Source organism: Choristoneura fumiferana, chromosome 11, assembly GCF_025370935.1.
Source record: "Choristoneura fumiferana chromosome 11, NRCan_CFum_1, whole genome shotgun sequence".
Lineage (NCBI taxonomy): Eukaryota > Metazoa > Arthropoda > Insecta > Lepidoptera > Tortricidae > Choristoneura > Choristoneura fumiferana.
Genome location: NC_133482.1, coordinates 12364027 through 12380662, shown reverse-complemented (window position 1 = coordinate 12380662; position 16636 = coordinate 12364027). Strand labels below are relative to the sequence as shown.

Below are 16636 nucleotides of genomic sequence, written 5' to 3'. Positions count from 1 at the left end.
TCGTCAGAAAAAATAACGTTTTCCACTGTCTGACTGTCCAGTTTACATATCTTCTTGCAAATGCAAGCCGGGCTTGCCTATGACACCGTTTCAACATAGGCACCTTCCTTGCTATCCTTCCGTGCAACTTTTCTTCTACCAAACGCATTCGAATACTGCGTGCCAAGATTGCTGAAGGGTTGTTTTCGCCAAAATATTCTTTTCTCAACTCATTAGACCCTTTAAAAGAATTTTGTTTTGCCAAACGAACGATATTTCGATCATCTCGACGAGATGACTTTCTTTGTCTAGGTACACGCGGAACATTTGAAGTAGTTTGATACGTAGCAAAATGCTTTATGGCGTGGAAACCATAGTTTTTGAACATTGCAGATGATCGGCTATGTGTTTATACGACCAATTCTTGTCGCGAAGTTTTAGTATTACTTTTCTTGTAGATTTATCACAACTTTTTTTTTTCCCGTTGTTGTTATATGAAGCAATCGCCTTAAAGACTTTTGCGGCACTAAATGGCGCCAAAATTATCAAATATAACCTAAAACCACAAAGCGGTGGTCCGTTCTCTATTTAAATTTGAATAAAAAATAAACTATTCAGCGTTCTTAATTATATGACCAGCCAGTAAGTAGTAATACTAGGTTTAGATGTAATATATAAAGTTTATATATTTATTTTTTAGCCAATTATATGTATAAATGAATTTACCGCTAGTAAGGAAAAGTTTTACGATACCGAGAGAATTACAAAAATATACATGCAGTTAGTAACACTTGTCAGTTTGAAAAAATCTTCTTTATAAAAAATCGTTCTTAATTATATGACCACAACTGTATATATTCTTCACGAAATTAAATCGTGTTTTCTAAATATTTTTGCAGTTGTTATTTTAAAGTTATTTCACACTAAAAATTGTCTACTCCTTCATTCACAAGCTGTTTAGGGGTTACCGACGTAAATAAAAAAAAAACTTTAATCCCTAGAGATTAATGAGGAGCTTTAGTCTCGATATGCAGACTAAAGTAACATTTTAAGAGCATGAGAAGTGAAATTTTTGTTATTTACGATGATGTCGGATGGATGCTCCGCAAAAAGCTTGAAGCAAATTTACCGTCGTTTCGATAGAACGCTCGCTACAATGCTCGCTGAAACGCTCGTGTTTATTTCATGAGCTTTATTATCTGTAATGTTACATTCACTAGAGTGCTTATTACAAGTGAATGCGCAAATAAAAAGAAAAATTAAAATCTCACCTCTTTTATGTGAGGTTATTCCAGATATTTCACGGAAGCATTATTCAAGAAATGTACCACAAGTCACTGCACGCACACAGAAAACAAACTAATCCATCGTAAATTTATATTTTGTTTTAATCTCAAACACCAGATACACATCCGAAAGCTATCGTCAGAATGGACCATCTTGAAAGGGCAACGGTCATCTTCTTCTCACATAAATTTGTATTAATTTACATGTGTTTTTTATACGAGGGGCCGAGAGATCAACCGGTTATCGAATATGCAGGATGCGATTTGGAATCCCTTAATGTACATTTGTTTCACGTACTTAACTGTGGGAAATCTTCGAATCCCTAAGTTATTGAAACCTCTCACTCAGGACGAAGATGTAACCAAGTTTCTTCAAGAAAATTATACACATGACAACTGCACATTTTATCATATTTGGAAGGTGGTTCACTGTTTATATTATTTGAGGTAATGTTACGAATACATTTTTTTTTCTATCAACTGACTGAATCGGATCAAGTTTTTGGAAAGAAGTTACCAAAACGTGGGAAGGAATATTAGCTATCAAATTTCAGAAATCAAAAACAGTAAGTGACAGACAGTTCCTTGAGGAGCTGCATTGCTACGATATGCAATTGATGTGACTATAATATCATTTATTATTAAGATAGATAATAAATACATGAAGTCCTGAATTGGCGAACATTTGGTCATTAATAGAAAGCCAATAAGCGGAGGTGTTTGTTATTTTATTTGTGAGGTGTTCCCATTCGTGACCAGCTTTAAAATTCAAAGGTCTAGGACGCGGTAAGACAAGAGAAGGAAAGAAGAGAAGATAAGAGAAGTATACCCGAGTCAACAGTATAGGAAACTGTTTCGCAGTAACTACTTTATCAATAACTAGGCTTTTCTTTCAAGTTACTGTTAAATATGAAATGTTACGATACACATGTAATGACACTATAATGAATATGCATTCACGGCTTTATTACATTACCAAATTGTGAATTGATTTCCATGATTCCACTTAGCCTTGCTCATTTTTGACTTATTGAAAGTCGAATCCTGATTCTTTTTTTTTTTTTGAGACAAAATATTTAAATTTTCTAACATATTCTTGGATATAAGACAATGTTATGTCATGTATAGAAAACATAATAAAATTAAAGAGAAGTTATTCGATGTCTCAGGGGACCCAAGAGCTGCTGATAAAATATCTTAAAGCTTAGTTATTCAAAGAAGAAACGCTGCCAGCCACAGAAAGATTTAATAATTTTTTTTTTTGTTTTGTGTAGCTTATAAAGCTGTGAATTAATAGAAAAAAAAAACCAAATGAGATGCCAGAATTTATTAAAATATACAAGAAGTTAAAGATGTATCCGGAAAAAAACTAAGGATTATAAGAAACTTAAGAACTAGCAAGTGGTGCATGGTTGACGGCGGGTGCCGACCTTGACAACGAATTGGCTGCGCGACAGTCGGCAGACTTTGCGTCCTCCGAACCACGGTTGTCCACCTTGACCGTATCCAGAGCCAGCAGAAGCAGCAGCAGAAGCAGCAGAAGATTCTGATCCGTATCCTCCTGGTCCAGCTAGTCCTTGTGGCCCTTGTGATCCTTGTGGTCCTTGTGGTCCGTATAGTCCTCCTGACCCTGATGAAGCTGAAGCGCCAGCGCTAGCTGATGATCCTGGCACTTCTTCAATGATAATGACTGGTCCTCCTGGTCCTTGAGGGCCAGAGAAAGAAGCAGCAGCAGCAGCGCTAGCTGATGATCCTGGTCCGTATCCACCTGGTCCAGCTGGTCCTGGTTGTCCTTGTGGTCCTTGTGGTCCTTGTGGTCCGTATGGTCCGTATGGTCCACTTGGTCCGTATGGTCCATTTGTTCCTGCAGCAGCTGAAGCAGCAGCGCTAGCTGATGAACCAGGTCCGTATCCACCTGGTCCAGCTGGTCCTTGTGGTCCTTGTGAGCCTTGTGGGCCTTGTGGTCCTCCTGGTCCGTTTGGTCCTGCAGCAGCTGAAGCAGCAGCGCTAGCTGATGATCCTGGTCCGTATCCACCTGGTCCAGCTGGTCCTTGTTGTCCTTGTGGTCCTTGTGGTCCTTGTGGTCCTTGTGGTCCGTATGGTCCGTATGGTCCATTTGGTCCATTTGGTCCTGCAGCAGCTGAAGCAGCAGCGCTAGCTGATGATCCAGGTCCGTATTCACCTGGTCCAGCTGGTCCCTGTGGTCCTTGTGGTCCCTGTGGTCCTTGTGGTCCTCCTGGTCCGTTTGGTCCTGCAGCAGCTGCAGCAGCAGCGCTAGCTGATGATCCTGGTCCGTATCCACCTGGTCCAGCTGGTCCTTGTGGTCCTTGTGGTCCTTGTAGTCCTTGTGGTCCTCCTGGTCCGTTTGGTCCTGCAGCAGCTGCAGCAGCAGCGCTAGCTGATGATCCTGGTCCGTATCCACCTGGTCCAGCTGGTCCTTGTGGTCCTTGTGGTCCTTGTGGTCCTTGTGGTCCGTATGGTCCGTATGGTCCATTTGGTCCGTATGCTCCATTTGGTCCTGCAGCAGCTGAAGCAGCAGCGCTAGCTGATGATCCTGGTCCGTATCCACCTGGTCCAGCTGGTCCTTGTGGTCCTTGTGGTCCTTGTGGTCCTTGTGGTCCTCCTGGTCCGTTTGGTCCTGCAGCAGCTGAAGCAGCAGCGCTAGCTGATGATCCTGGTCCGTATCCACCTGGTCCAGCTGGTCCTTGTGGTCCTTGTGGTCCTTGTAGTCCTTGTGGTCCTCCTGGTCCGTTTGGTCCTGCAGCAGCTGCAGCAGCAGCGCTAGCTGATGATCCTGGTCCGTATCCACCTGGTCCAGCTGGTCCTTGTGGTCCTTGTGGTCCTTGTGGTCCTTGTGGTCCTCCTGGTCCGTTTGGTCCTGCAGCAGCTGCAGCAGCAGCGCTAGCTGATGATTCGGGTCCGTATCCACCTGGTCCAGCTGGTCCTTGTGGTCCTTGTTGTCCTTGTGGTCCTTGTGGTCCTTGTGGTCCGTATGGTCCGTATGGTCCATTTGGTCCGTATGCTCCATTTGGTCCTGCAGCAGCTGCAGCAGCAGCGCTAGCTGATGATCCTGGTCCGTATCCACCTGGTCCAGCTGGTCCTTGTGGTCCTTGTGGTCCTTGTAGTCCTTGTGGTCCTCCTGGTCCGTTTGGTCCTGCAGCAGCTGCAGCAGCAGCGCTAGCTGATGATCCTGGTCCGTATCCACCTGGTCCAGCTGGTCCTTGTGGTCCTTGTGGTCCTTGTAGTCCTTGTGTCCTTGTCCTCCTGGTCCGTTTGGTCCTGCAGCAGCTGCAGCAGCAGCGCTAGCTGATGATCCTGGTCCGTATCCACCTGGTCCAGCTGGTCCTTGTGGTCCTTGTGGTCCTTGTGGTCCTTGTGGTCCGTATGGTCCGTATGGTCCATTTGGTCCGTATGCTCCATTTGGTCCTGCAGCAGCTGAAGCAGCAGCGCTAGCTGATGATCCTGGTCCGTATCCACCTGGTCCAGCTGGTCCTTGTGGTCCTTGTGGTCCTTGTGGTCCTTGTGGTCCTTGTGGTCCGTTTGGTCCTGCAGCAGCTGCAGCAGCAGCGCTAGCTGATGATCCGGGTCCGTATCCACCTGGTCCAGCTGGTCCTTGTGGTCCTTGTGGTCCTTGTGGTCCTTGTGGTCCGTATGGTCCGTATGGTCCATTTGGTCCGTATGCTCCATTTGGTCCTGCAGCAGCTGAAGCAGCAGCGCTAGCTGCCGATCCTGGTCCGTATCCACCTGGTCCAGCTGGTCCATATGGTCCTGCATTAGCGTTAGCATTAGCTGTTACGGTAACTTCTGGTTGCTCTTCAATAATTATGATTTCTTCTGGTTGTGAAGACACAGTAGCAGTAGCAGAAGCACTACTTGATGATCCTGGTCCGTATCCACCTGGTCCAGCTGGTCCTTGTGGTCCTTGTGGCCCTTGTGGTCCTTGTGGACCGTATCCACCTTGTCCTGATGAAGCTGCAGCAGCAGAGCTAGCTGCGGATCCTGGTCCATATCCACCTGGACCAGCTTGTCCTTGTGGTCCTTGTGGTCCTTGTGGTCCTTGTGGTCCTTGTGGTCCGTATGGTCCGTATGGTCCATTTGGTCCGTATGCTCCATTTGGTCCTGCAGCAGCTGAAGCAGCAGCGCTAGCTGATGATCCAGGTCCGTATCCACCTGGTCCAGCTGGTCCTTGTGGTCCTTGTGGTCCTTGTGGTCCTCCTGGTCCGTTTGGTCCTGCAGCAGCTGCAGCAGCAGCGCTAGCTGATGATCCTGGTCCGTATCCACCTGGTCCAGCTGGTCCTTGTGGTCCTTGTGGTCCTTGTAGTCCTTGTGGTCCTCCTGGTCCGTTTGGTCCTGCAGCAGCTGCAGCAGCAGCGCTAGCTGATGATCCTGGTCCGTATCCACCTGGTCCAGCTGGTCCTTGTGGTCCTTGTGGTCCTTGTGGTCCTTGTGGTCCGTATGGTCCGAATGGTCCGTTTGGTCCTGCAGCAGCTGCAGCAGCAGCGCTAGCTGATGATTCGGGTCCGTATCCACCTGGTCCAGCTGGTCCTTGTGGTCCTTGTTGTCCTTGTGGTCCTTGTGGTCCTTGTGGTCCGTATGGTCCGTATGGTCCATTTGGTCCGTATGCTCCATTTGGTCCTGCAGCAGCTGCAGCAGCAGCGCTAGCTGATGATCCTGGTCCGTATCCACCTGGTCCAGCTGGTCCTTGTGGTCCTTGTGGTCCTTGTAGTCCTTGTGGTCCTCCTGGTCCGTTTGGTCCTGCAGCAGCTGCAGCAGCAGCGCTAGCTGATGATCCTGGTCCGTATCCACCTGGTCCAGCTGGTCCTTGTGGTCCTTGTGGTCCTTGTAGTCCTTGTGGTCCTCCTGGTCCGTTTGGTCCTGCAGCAGCTGCAGCAGCAGCGCTAGCTGATGATCCTGGTCCGTATCCACCTGGTCCAGCTGGTCCTTGTGGTCCTTGTGGTCCTTGTGGTCCTTGTGGTCCGTATGGTCCGTATGGTCCATTTGGTCCGTATGCTCCATTTGGTCCTGCAGCAGCTGAAGCAGCAGCGCTAGCTGATGATCCTGGTCCGTATCCACCTGGTCCAGCTGGTCCTTGTGGTCCTTGTGGTCCTTGTGGTCCGTATGGTCCGTATGGTCCGTTTGGTCCTGCAGCAGCTGCAGCAGCAGCGCTAGCTGATGATCCGGGTCCGTATCCACCTGGTCCAGCTGGTCCATATGGTCCTGCATTAGCGTTAGCATTAGCTGTTACGGTAACTTCTGGTTGCTCTTCAATAATTATGATTTCTTCTGGTTGTGAAGACACAGTAGCAGTAGCAGAAGCACTACTTGATGATCCTGGTCCGTATCCACCTGGTCCAGCTGGTCCTTGTGGTCCTTGTGGCCCTTGTGGTCCTTGTGGACCGTATCCACCTTGTCCTGATGAAGCTGCAGCAGCAGAGCTAGCTGCGGATCCTGGTCCATATCCACCTGGACCAGCTTGTCCTTGTGGTCCTTGTGGTCCTTGTGGTCCTTGTGGTCCTTGTGGTCCGTATGGTCCGTATGGTCCATTTGGTCCGTATGCTCCATTTGGTCCTGCAGCAGCTGAAGCAGCAGCGCTAGCTGATGATCCAGGTCCGTATCCACCTGGTCCAGCTGGTCCTTGTGGTCCTTGTGGTCCTTGTGGTCCTTCTGGTCCGTTTGGTCCTGCAGCAGCTGCAGCAGCAGCGCTGGCTGATGATCCTGGTCCGTATCCACCTGGTCCAGCTGGTCCTTGTGGTCCTTGTGGTCCTTGTGGTCCTTGTAGTCCTTGTGGTCCTCCTGGTCCGTTTGGTCCTGCAGCAGCTGCAGCAGCAGCGCTAGCTGATGATCCTGGTCCGTATCCACCTGGTCCAGCTGGTCCTTGTGGTCCTTGTGGTCCTTGTGGTCCTTGTGGTCCGTATGGTCCGTATGGTCCGTTTGGTCCTGCAGCAGCTGCAGCAGCAGCGCTAGCTGATGATTCGGGTCCGTATCCACCTGGTCCAGCTGGTCCTTGTGGTCCTTGTTGTCCTTGTGGTCCTTGTGGTCCTTGTGGTCCGTATGGTCCATTTGGTCCGTATGCTCCATTTGGTCCTGCAGCAGCTGCAGCAGCAGCGCTAGCTGATGATCCTGGTCCGTATCCACCTGGTCCAGCTGGTCCTTGTGGTCCTTGTGGTCCTTGTAGTCCTTGTGGTCCTCCTGGTCCGTTTGGTCCTGCAGCAGCTGCAGCAGCAGCGCTAGCTGATGATCCTGGTCCGTATCCACCTGGTCCAGCTGGTCCTTGTGGTCCTTGTGGTCCTTGTGGTCCTTGTGGTCCGTATGGTCCGTATGGTCCATTTGGTCCGTATGCTCCATTTGGTCCTGCAGCAGCTGAAGCAGCAGCGCTAGCTGATGATCCTGGTCCGTATCCACCTGGTCCAGCTGGTCCTTGTTGTCCTTGTGGTCCTTGTGGTCCTTGTGGTCCTCCTGGTCCGTTTGGTCCTGCAGCAGCTGAAGCAGCAGCGCTAGCTGATGATCCTGGTCCGTATCCACCTGGTCCAGCTGGTCCTTGTGGTCCTTGTGGTCCTTGTAGTCCTTGTGGTCCTCCTGGTCCGTTTGGTCCTGCAGCAGCTGCAGCAGCAGCGCTAGCTGATGATCCTGGTCCGTATCCACCTGGTCCAGCTGGTCCTTGTGGTCCTTGTGGTCCTTGTGGTCCTTGTGGTCCGTATGGTCCGTATGGTCCGTTTGGTCCTGCAGCAGCTGCAGCAGCAGCGCTAGCTGATGATCCGGGTCCGTATCCACCTGGTCCAGCTGGTCCTTGTGGTCCTTGTTGTCCTTGTGGTCCTTGTGGTCCTTGTGGTCCGTATGGTCCGTATGGTCCATTTGGTCCGTATGCTCCATTTGGTCCTGCAGCAGCTGAAGCAGCAGCGCTAGCTGATGATCCTGGTCCGTATCCACCTGGTCCAGCTGGTCCTTGTGGTCCTTGTGGTCCTTGTGGTCCTTGTGGTCCTCCTGGTCCGTTTGGTCCTGCAGCAGCTGCAGCAGCAGCGCTAGCTGATGATCCTGGTCCGTATCCACCTGGTCCAGCTGGTCCTTGTGGTCCTTGTGGTCCTTGTGGTCCTTGTGGTCCTCCTGGTCCGTTTGGTCCTGCAGCAGCTGCAGCAGCAGCGCTAGCTGATGATCCTGGTCCGTATCCACCTGGTCCAGCTGGTCCTTGTGGTCCTTGTGGTCCTTGTGGTCCGTGTGGTCCGTATGGTCCGTTTGGTCCTGCAGCAGCTGCAGCAGCAGCGCTAGCTGATGATTCGGGTCCGTATCCACCTGGTCCAGCTGGTCCTTGTGGTCCTTGTTGTCCTTGTGGTCCTTGTGGTCCTTGTGGTCCGTATGGTCCGTATGGTCCATTTGGTCCGTATGCTCCATTTGGTCCTGCAGCAGCTGCAGCAGCAGCGCTAGCTGATGATCCTGGTCCGTATCCACCTGGTCCAGCTGGTCCTTGTGGTCCTTGTGGTCCTTGTGGTCCTTGTAGTCCTTGTGGTCCTCCTGGTCCGTTTGGTCCTGCAGCAGCTGCAGCAGCAGCGCTAGCTGATGATCCTGGTCCGTATCCACCTGGTCCAGCTGGTCCTTGTGGTCCTTGTGGTCCTTGTAGTCCTTGTGGTCCTCCTGGTCCGTTTGGTCCTGCAGCAGCTGCAGCAGCAGCGCTAGCTGATGATCCTGGTCCGTATCCACCTGGTCCAGCTGGTCCTTGTGGTCCTTGTGGTCCTTGTGGTCCTTGTGGTCCGTATGGTCCGTATGGTCCATTTGGTCCGTATGCTCCATTTGGTCCTGCAGCAGCTGAAGCAGCAGCGCTAGCTGATGATCCAGGTCCGTATCCACCTGGTCCAGCTGGTCCTTGTGGTCCTTGTGGTCCTTGTGGTCCTTGTGGTCCTCCTGGTCCGTTTGGTCCTGCAGCAGCTGCAGCAGCAGCGCTAGCTGATGATCCTGGTCCGTATCCACCTGGTCCAGCTGGTCCTTGTGGTCCTTGTGGTCCTTGTGGTCCTTGTGGTCCGTATGGTCCGTATGGTCCATTGGTCCGTATGCCTCATTTGGTCCTGCAGCAGCTGAAGCAGCAGCGCTAGCTGATGATCCAGGTCCGTATCCACCTGGTCCAGCTGGTCCTTGTGGTCCTTGTGGTCCTTGTAGTCCTTGTGGTCCTCCTGGTCCGTTTGGTCCTGCAGCAGCTGCAGCAGCAGCGCTAGCTGATGATCCTGGTCCGTATCCACCTGGTCCAGCTGGTCCTTGTGGTCCTTGTGGTCCTTGTGGTCCTTGTGGTCCGTATGGTCCGTATGGTCCATTTGGTCCATTTGGTCCTGCAGCAGCTGAAGCAGCAGCGCTAGCTGATGATCCAGGTCCGTATCCACCTGGTCCAGCTGGTCCTTGTGGTCCTTGTGGTCCTTGTGGTCCTTGTGGTCCTCCTGGTCCGTTTGGTCCTGCAGCAGCTGCAGCAGCAGCGCTAGCTGATGATCCTGGTCCGTATCCACCTGGTCCAGCTGGTCCTTGTGGTCCTTGTGGTCCTTGTGGTCCTTGTGGTCCTCCTGGTCCGTTTGGTCCTGCAGCAGCTGCAGCAGCAGCGCTAGCTGATGATCCTGGTCCGTATCCACCTGGTCCAGCTGGTCCTTGTGGTCCTTGTGGTCCTTGTGGTCCTTGTGGTCCTTGTGGTCCGTATGGTCCGTATGGTCCATTTGGTCCGTATGCTCCATTTGGTCCTGCAGCAGCTGCAGCAGCAGCGCTAGCTGATGATCCTGGTCCGTATCCACCTGGTCCAGCTGGTCCTTGTGGTCCTTGTGGTCCTTGTGGTCCTTGTGGTCCTCCTGGTCCGTTTGGTCCTGCAGCAGCTGCAGCAGCAGCGCTAGCTGATGATCCTGGTCCGTATCCACCTGGTCCAGCTGGTCCTTGTGGTCCTTGTGGTCCTTGTGGTCCTTGTAGTCCTTGTGGTCCTCCTGGTCCGTTTGGTCCTGCAGCAGCTGCAGCAGCAGCGCTAGCTGATGATCCTGGTCCGTATCCACCTGGTCCAGCTGGTCCTTGTGGTCCTTGTGGTCCTTGTGGTCCTTGTGGTCCGTATGGTCCGTATGGTCCATTTGGTCCATATGCTCCATTTGGTCCTGCAGCAGCTGAAGCAGCAGCGCTAGCTGATGATCCTGGTCCGTATCCACCTGGTCCAGCTGGTCCTTGTGGTCCTTGTGGTCCTTGTGGTCCTTGTGGTCCTCCTGGTCCGTTTGGTCCTGCAGCAGCTGAAGCAGCAGCGCTAGCTGATGATCCTGGTCCGTATCCACCTGGTCCAGCTGGTCCTTGTGGTCCTTGTGGTCCTTGTGGTCCTTGTGGTCCGTATGGTCCGTATGGTCCATTTGGTCCGTATGCTCCATTTGGTCCTGCAGCAGCTGAAGCAGCAGCGCTAGCTGATGATCCTGGTCCGTATCCACCTGGTCCAGCTGGTCCTTGTGGTCCTTGTGGTCCTTGTGGTCCTTGTGGTCCTCCTGGTCCGTTTGGTCCTGCAGCAGCTGAGCAGCAGCGCTAGCTGATGATCCTGGTCCGTATCCACCTGGTCCAGCTGGTCCTTGTGGTCCTTGTGGTCCTTGTAGTCCTTGTGGTCCTCCTGGTCCGTTTGGTCCTGCAGCAGCTGCAGCAGCAGCGCTAGCTGATGATCCTGGTCCGTATCCACCTGGTCCAGCTGGTCCTTGTGGTCCTTGTGGTCCTTGTGGTCCTCCTGGTCCGTTTGGTCCTGCAGCAGCTGCAGCAGCAGCGCTAGCTGATGATTCGGGTCCGTATCCACCTGGTCCAGCTGGTCCTTGTGGTCCTTGTTGTCCTTGTGGTCCTTGTGGTCCTTGTGGTCCGTATGGTCCGTATGGTCCATTTGGTCCGTATGCTCCATTTGGTCCTGCAGCAGCTGCAGCAGCAGCGCTAGCTGATGATCCTGGTCCGTATCCACCTGGTCCAGCTGGTCCTTGTGGTCCTTGTGGTCCTTGTAGTCCTTGTGGTCCTCCTGGTCCGTTTGGTCCTGCAGCAGCTGCAGCAGCAGCGCTAGCTGATGATCCTGGTCCGTATCCACCTGGTCCAGCTGGTCCTTGTGGTCCTTGTGGTCCTTGTAGTCCTTGTGGTCCTCCTGGTCCGTTTGGTCCTGCAGCAGCTGCAGCAGCAGCGCTAGCTGATGATCCTGGTCCGTATCCACCTGGTCCAGATGTTCCTTGTGGTCCTTGTGGTCCTTGTGGTCCGTATGGTCCGTATGGTCCATTTGGTCCGTATGCTCCATTTGGTCCTGCAGCAGCTGAAGCAGCAGCGCTAGCTGATGATCCTGGTCCGTATCCACCTGGTCCAGCTGGTCCTTGTGGTCCTTGTGGTCCTTGTGGTCCGTATGGTCCGTATGGTCCGTTTGGTCCTGCAGCAGCTGCAGCAGCAGCGCTAGCTGATGATCCGGGTCCGTATCCACCTGGTCCAGCTGGTCCTTGTGGTCCTTGTGGTCCTTGTGGTCCTTGTGGTCCTTGTGGTCCGTATGGTCCGTATGGTCCATTTGGTCCGTATGCTCCATTTGGTCCTGCAGCAGCTGAAGCAGCAGCGCTAGCTGATGATCCTGGTCCGTATCCACCTGGTCCAGCTGGTCCATATGGTCCTGCATTAGCGTTAGCATTAGCTGTTACGGTAACTTCTGGTTGCTCTTCAATAATTATGATTTCTTCTGGTTGTGAAGACACAGTAGCAGTAGCAGAAGCACTACTTGATGATCCTGGTCCGTATCCACCTGGTCCAGCTGGTCCTTGTGGTCCTTGTGGCCCTTGTGGTCCTTGTGATCCTTGTGGTCCGTATGGTCCGTATGGTCCATTTGGTCCGTATGCTCCATTTGGTCCTGCAGCAGCTGAAGCAGCAGCGCTAGCTGATGATCCAGGTCCGTATCCACCTGGTCCAGCTGGTCCTTGTGGTCCTTGTGGTCCTTGTGGTCCTCCTGGTCCGTTTGGTCCTGCAGCAGCTGCAGCAGCAGCGCTGGCTGATGATCCTGGTCCGTATCCACCTGGTCCAGCTGGTCCTTGTGGTCCTTGTGGTCCTTGTAGTCCTTGTGGTCCTCCTGGTCCGTTTGGTCCTGCAGCAGCTGCAGCAGCAGCGCTAGCTGATGATCCTGGTCCGTATCCACCTGGTCCAGCTGGTCCTTGTGGTCCTTGTGGTCCTTGTGGTCCTTGTGGTCCGTATGGTCCGAATGGTCCGTTTGGTCCTGCAGCAGCTGCAGCAGCAGCGCTAGCTGATGATTCGGTCCGTATCCACCTGGTCCAGCTGGTCCTTGTGGTCCTTGTTGTCCTTGTGGTCCTTGTGGTCCTTGTGGTCCGTACGGTCCGTATGGTCCATTTGGTCCGTATGCTCCATTTGGTCCTGCAGCAGCTGCAGCAGCAGCGCTAGCTGATGATCCTGGTCCGTATCCACCTGGTCCAGCTGGCCCTTGTGGTCCTTGTGGTCCTTGTAGTTTTTGTGGTCCTCCTGGTCCGTTTGGTCCTGCAGCAGCTGCAGCAGCAGCGCTAGCTGATGATCCTGGTCCGTATCCACCTGGTCCAGCTGGTCCTTGTGGTCCTTGTGGTCCTTGTAGTCCTTGTGGTCCTCCTGGTCCGTTTGGTCCTGCAGCAGCTGCAGCAGCAGCGCTAGCTGATGATCCTGGTCCGTATCCACCTGGTCCAGCTGGTCCTTGTGGTCCTTGTGGTCCTTGTGGTCCTTGTGGTCCGTATGGTCCGTATGGTCCATTTGGTCCGTATGCTCCATTTGGTCCTGCAGCAGCTGAAGCAGCAGCGCTAGCTGATGATCCTGGTCCGTATCCACCTGGTCCAGCTGGTCCTTGTGGTCCTTGAGGTCCTTGTGGTCCTTGTGGTCCGTATGGTCCGTATGGTCCGTTTGGTCCTGCAGCAGCTGCAGCAGCAGCGCTAGCTGATGATCCGGGTCCGTATCTACCTGGTCCAGCTGGTCCATATGGTCCTGCATTAGCGTTAGCATTAGCTGTTACGGTAACTTCTGGTTGCTCTTCAATAATTATGATTTCTTCTGGTTGTGAAGACACAGTAGCAGTAGCAGAAGCACTACTTGATGATCCTGGTCCGTATCCACCTGGTCCAGCTGGTCCTTGTGGTCCTTGTGGCCCTTGTGGTCCTTGTGGACCGTATCCACCTTGTCCTGATGAAGCTGCAGCAGCAGAGCTAGCTGCGGATCCTGGTCCATATCCACCTGGACCAGCTTGTCCTTGTGGTCCTTGTGGTCCTTGTGGTCCTTGTGGTCCTTGTGGTCCGTATGGTCCGTATGGTCCATTTGGTCCGTATGCTCCATTTGGTCCTGCAGCAGCTGAAGCAGCAGCGCTAGCTGATGATCCAGGTCCGTATCCACCTGGTCCAGCTGGTCCTTGTGGTCCTTGTGGTCCTTGTGGTCCTCCTGGTCCGTTTGGTCCTGCAGCAGCTGCAGCAGCAGCGCTGGCTGATGATCCTGGTCCGTATCCACCTGGTCCAGCTGGTCCTTGTGGTCCTTGTGGTCCTTGTAGTCCTTGTGGTCCTCCTGGTCCGTTTGGTCCTGCAGCAGCTGCAGCAGCAGCGCTAGCTGATGATCCTGGTCCGTATCCACCTGGTCCAGCTGGTCCTTGTGGTCCTTGTGGTCCTTGTGGTCCTTGTGGTCCGTATGGTCCGTATGGTCCGTTTGGTCCTGCAGCAGCTGCAGCAGCAGCGCTAGCTGATGATTCGGGTCCGTATCCACCTGGTCCAGCTGGTCCTTGTGGTCCTTGTTGTCCTTGTGGTCCTTGTGGTCCTTGTGGTCCGTATGGTCCGTATGGTCCATTTGGTCCGTATGCTCCATTTGGTCCTGCAGCAGCTGCAGCAGCAGCGCTAGCTGATGATCCTGGTCCGTATCCACCTGGTCCAGCTGGTCCTTGTGGTCCTTGTGGTCCTTGTGGTCCTTGTGGTCCTCCTGGTCCGTTTGGTCCTGCAGCAGCTGCAGCAGCAGCGCTAGCTGATGATCCTGGTCCGTATCCACCTGGTCCAGCTGGTCCTTGTGGTCCTTGTGGTCCTTGTGGTCCTCCTGGTCCGTTTGGTCCTGCAGCAGCTGAAGCAGCACCGCTAGCTGATGATCCTGGTCCGTATCCACCTGGTCCAGCTGGTCCTTGTGGTCCTTGTGGTCCTTGTAGTCCTTGTGGTCCTCCTGGTCCGTTTGGTCCTGCAGCAGCTGCAGCAGCAGCGCTAGCTGATGATCCTGGTCCGTATCCACCTGGTCCAGCTGGTCCTTGTGGTCCTTGTGGCCCTTGTGGTCCTTGTGGTCCATATCCACCTTGTCCTGATGAAGCTGCAGCAGCAGAGCTAGCTGCGGATCCTGGTCCATATCCACCTGGTCCAGCTGGTCCTTGTTGTCCTTGTGGTCCTTGTGGTCCTTGTGGTCCGTATGGTCCGTATGGTCCATTTGGTCCGTATGGTCCATTTTGTCCTGCAGCAGCTGAAGCAGCAGCGCTAGCTGATGATCCAGGTCCGTATCCACCTGGTCCAGCTGGTCCTTGTTGTCCTTGTGGTCCTTGGAGGCCTTGTGGTCCTTGTGGTCCACCTAGTCCATTTTGTCCTGCAGCAGCTGAAGCAGCAGTGCTAGCTGATGATCCTGGTCCGTATGCACCTGGTCCAGCTGGTCCTTGTTGTCCAGCTGGTCCTTGTGGTCCTTGTGGCCCTTGTGGTCCATATCCACCTGATCCTGATGAAGCTGCAGCGGTAGAGCTAGCAGAGGATCCACCGAAGCCGCCAATGGCGCGGCGTCCAGAGCTAGTGGACGTCGTTCCTTGACCTGGCACTTTGTGGATAATTACATCTTCTTCGTAGATAGTCTCGTGCCCGGAAGCGTCAGTCTCGATGACAAAGGTTCTCACCAATTTGTCTTCGCCTGACACATTTGCGTTAGGAGCATTATTTCTTTCAAACGTTTTGCGGGTAGTTTGTTTTTCGTATACAGTTCCGTTGTTGTCTTGTTCGTATGTGTCTGATTCATTTTCGCTGGTTTCTCTCATCGTCTGCTCCAGCGCGAGGATTCCTTGAAGGTAGTTATTATCTTCGACATATTGAGCAGCTGCGTACTGTCAGAAGTATATCATTACAATATGTTTCAATTATTTACATACCCGGTATAGTCCGAAATAAGTGAAGCGTTGGTCGAACCGCATAATTTTTTGTTAACTAGTCCCTATATTACGAAGTGCAAAATTGTATCTTGGTATCTTGCCGTCACGCTTATGCTAATATTATTTAAAACTAGTGAAAGGGACGGTACAATACGAACTTTAATTTTCAAATTTCGTAGTGGCCCTCACGACCACGATGCTTTCAAAACTCTCATTTAATGGCAGCGTAGGATTTGATTTTTTTGACAAATCTTTCCCAGATCCTTTATTTCTAGGGATTCGGTCGGTGATGTCTAGAGTTTATAGAAATAAAGAAGGAAAGGAAATACTGATTTTACGAGCATCTTAAGACACGAAATTATTTCAACTTATAAAAACAAATGAGGACGAATAAAACAAAAAAGCAAGAAGAGGTACCTATTATTATTTCATCTGGCTTATAGCTTGAATAGCATTTACAGATTTGTTTTAATTTTGTGCTTAAATTACTAAGACCATAAATCTTTTTTTAGCGGCAGGGGTTAGTAGTTGTCTCCAGAATTATTTGAATAGGAACTTGGACATTTCTTTTTAAATTTTCCCGTTTATTTTTTTGAATTGGTTGTTTTGTGGTTTTCATTCAAGACTATATGAGCTATAATTTGTTTAAAGAAAAAAAGCAGCATAAAAATTGTATGTTAAATCAAGGCACCTGTTGTTATTTATCTCAGTTTCAAAAAACTAAAATAGTATTTTTTTAATGTGTACAAAAGCCTACTTAAGACATTTTCGGTGTCAAAATTTGATCTCATTGAGATTTTCAAATATTGATTTGGTTCTAAATTGCAACCGTATCTTCGGAAGAAGGCTAAGAAGGCTTGCATTTGGTATTAATGTAATAGTACAAAATTAGCAAGTATAGTTATAAAAGATGTTAAAGCAAAGAACTCACCTGCAGAACGCAGAACAAGATCACGAAGGTTGTTGCTCTCATGGTTGAGAGTTGAAACCGGACTGATGCTGCTACCAAAGACCTGGGGCTTTTTATACTCAAATTTCCATACCCCATTGACGTGATACGTTTATGCTCAAATATTGACACGGTTCAATGAAAATTAAAGTTCTATACGATAACAATGTCAAAGTTACCTTGCGATTTAGAACAATGCGTATTAATTGTAGTCTGATTGAGACATTGTATTTTGCAGACAATAATATTTTCTGAAAACATGCGAGTATTACGCGTTTATACTTGTTTGTATTCGCGTGCGCGTGCAATGCCGATGGG

The 16636-nt window shown here is 51.4% G+C and overlaps 2 protein-coding genes across 7 annotated transcripts; both read right to left on the bottom strand.

Annotated features, from left to right (window-relative positions):
* Positions 1-2577: 2577 nt before the first annotated feature.
* On the bottom strand, positions 2578-4685 carry LOC141433003 (uncharacterized). Its single transcript, XM_074094841.1, has 2 exons — positions 4606-4685; positions 2578-4553 (listed from the first exon to the last, which is right to left on the bottom strand). The coding sequence occupies exons 1-2, from the start codon at positions 4683-4685 to the stop codon at positions 2660-2662; spliced, it is 1974 nt and encodes a 657-aa protein (XP_073950942.1). The 3' UTR covers positions 2578-2659.
* A 1715-nt stretch (positions 4686-6400) lies between these two features.
* On the bottom strand, positions 6401-16402 carry LOC141432806 (uncharacterized). Of its 6 annotated transcripts, none has more exons than XM_074094586.1 (8): positions 16301-16402; positions 13188-15324; positions 12268-13058; positions 10807-11433; positions 9371-10687; positions 8838-9224; positions 7788-8192; positions 6401-7520 (listed from the first exon to the last, which is right to left on the bottom strand). In XM_074094586.1, exons 1-8 carry the CDS (start codon positions 16340-16342, stop codon positions 6537-6539), a joined length of 6690 nt encoding a protein of 2229 aa, XP_073950687.1. In that variant the 5' UTR covers positions 16343-16402; the 3' UTR covers positions 6401-6536. The 6 variants fall into 6 exon arrangements, with proteins under 6 accessions (XP_073950687.1, XP_073950686.1, XP_073950685.1 ...); XM_074094585.1 differs by having other exon boundaries at positions 6401-8192; positions 13188-14249; positions 14361-15324; XM_074094584.1 differs by having other exon boundaries at positions 6401-8192.
* Positions 16403-16636: the final 234 nt, after the last annotated feature.